Source organism: Nestor notabilis, unplaced genomic scaffold, assembly GCF_000696875.1.
Source record: "Nestor notabilis isolate BGI_N333 unplaced genomic scaffold, ASM69687v1 C15125703, whole genome shotgun sequence".
Classification (NCBI taxonomy): domain Eukaryota; kingdom Metazoa; phylum Chordata; class Aves; order Psittaciformes; family Psittacidae; genus Nestor; species Nestor notabilis.
Genome location: NW_009951130.1, coordinates 1 through 2279, shown reverse-complemented (window position 1 = coordinate 2279; position 2279 = coordinate 1). Strand labels below are relative to the sequence as shown.

Here is a 2279-nt window from a genome sequence, read left to right as displayed (position 1 = left end):
GGAGAGAGGGAGAGAGGAGACAAGAAAGCATCCCCCCCCTCTGCCGACCCTCCTCGCTCCCCTTCCCCACGTTTTATTTTTCCTTTCTTTTTTTCCTCCCCCCTTGGTGGTGATTCGGACATTTAATGTATTGAATGAACTGGAACTGCTTTCCGTGCGAGGAGGATGGTTGCTATTACTTTGTGATGAGATCGGGAATGAATTGCTCGGTTTAAAAATGCTGCTTTGGATTCTGTTGCTGGAGACGTCTCTTTGTTTTGCTGCTGGAAACGTTACAGGGGACGTTTGCAAAGAGAAGATCTGTGCCTGCAACGAGATAGAAGGGGATTTGCACGTAGACTGTGAGAAAAAGGGATTTACCAGCCTGCAACATTTCACCGCCCCGACTTCCCAGTTTTACCATTTATTCCTGCATGGCAATTCCCTGACTCGACTTTTCCCTAATGAGTTTGCTAACTTTTACAATGCAGTTAGTTTGCACATGGAAAACAACGGTTTGCATGAGATTGTTCCTGGGGCTTTCCTTGGGCTGCAGCTGGTGAAACGCTTGCACATAAACAACAACAAGATCAAATCGTTCAGGAAGCAGACTTTCCTGGGGCTGGACGATCTGGAATACCTCCAGGCAGATTTTAATCTATTGCGGGATATTGACCCGGGAGCATTTAGGGATTTAAACAAACTGGAAGTGCTGATTTTAAATGACAATCTCATCAGCACCTTGCCCCCAAATGTGTTTCAGTATGTGCCGATCACCCACCTCGACCTCCGGGGAAACCGACTTAAAACCTTGCCTTATGAGGAGGTCCTGGAGCAGATCCCAGGCATTGCTGAAATCCTGCTAGAGGATAACCCCTGGGACTGCACTTGCGATCTGCTGTCGTTGAAGGAATGGCTGGAGAACATACCCAAAAACGCTTTGATCGGCAGAGTGATTTGTGAGGCTCCCACTAGGTTGCAGGGCAAAGATTTAAATGAGACCACAGAGCAAGAGCTGTGCAAAAAGAACAGAGTGGATTCTAGCCTAGCTGCTCCCCCTGCTGAAGAAGAAACCTGCGATCCTGGTCCCATTCCAACTCCCTTTAAAATACATGGCAAAGAAGACCCTGCCACACCAGGATCTGGTCCAAGCGGAGGTACAAAGATTCCCGTCAACTGGCAAATTAAGACCAGACCCACTGCTGCTGTGTCAACAGTCAGCATGAAGAACAAGCTACCAGCTACAGTGTCCTGCCCACACATCTGCAACTGTGATCAGATCCCTGGCTCAGGTTTAAAGGTTAATTGCAATGATAGGAACGTGAGCAGCTTGGTGGATTTGAAGCCCAAGTCATCCAATGTGCAGGAGCTGTTCCTGAGAGACAACAAAATACACACCATCAGGAAATCCCACTTTCTGGATTACCGGAAACTTAATTTACTCGATTTGGGCAACAACAACATTGCCACCGTTGAGAACAACACCTTCAAGAACCTCTTTGAGCTCCGATGGCTCTACATGGATAGCAACTACTTAGATACCCTCTCCCGGGAGAAATTTGCTGGGCTGCAAAACCTGGAGTATCTGAACGTGGAGTTTAATGGCATCCAGCTGATCATGCCTGGCACCTTCAATGCAATGCCCAAACTGAGAGTCCTCATCCTCAACAACAACCTGCTGAGGTCTCTCCCAGTAGATGTGTTTGCTGGGGTCTCGCTTTCCAAGCTGAGCATACACAACAATTATTTCATGTACCTCCCAGTGGCAGGGGTGCTGGACCAGCTCACCTCCATCACCCAGATCGACCTGCATGGCAACCCGTGGGACTGTACTTGCCCTATTGTGCCTTTCAAACAGTGGGCGGAGATGCTGCGCCCCAAAGTGATTATGAGCGACCTGAGGTGTGAGTCCCCCGAAGATTTCTTCAAGGAGGATTTCGAGTCTCTCTCCAACGATGTGATTTGCCCTCAGTTAAAAATCTCACCCACATTAACTTCTACTAACAAAAACAGCACCGGGTTGACAGAGACAGGTACTCACTCCAACTCCTACTTGGAGACCAGCCGGGTCTCCATTTCGGTGCTGGTGCCAGGGCTCCTGCTGGTTTTTGTGACCTCTGCCTTCACGGTGGTTGGCATGCTGGTGTTCATTCTGAGGAACAGAAAGAGGTCCAAGAGGAGGGATGCCAACTCCTCTGCATCCGAAATCAACTCCTTGCAGACCGTCTGCGACTCGTCCTACTGGCACAACGGGCCCTACAGCGCTGACGGGGCCCACAGGGTTTACGACTGCGGCTCCC

At 49.5% G+C, this 2279-nt stretch overlaps 1 protein-coding gene across 1 annotated transcript; it reads left to right on the top strand.

Annotated features, from left to right (window-relative positions):
* Window positions 1-13: 13 nt before the first annotated feature.
* Window positions 14-2273, top strand: SLITRK1 (SLIT and NTRK-like family, member 1; the record flags this gene model as incomplete). Its single annotated transcript, XM_010023030.1, has 1 exon — window positions 14-2273. A coding segment is annotated over exon 1 (2056 nt), but the record flags the coding sequence as incomplete, so codon positions are not given.
* Between the last annotated feature and the right edge of the window lie 6 nt (window positions 2274-2279).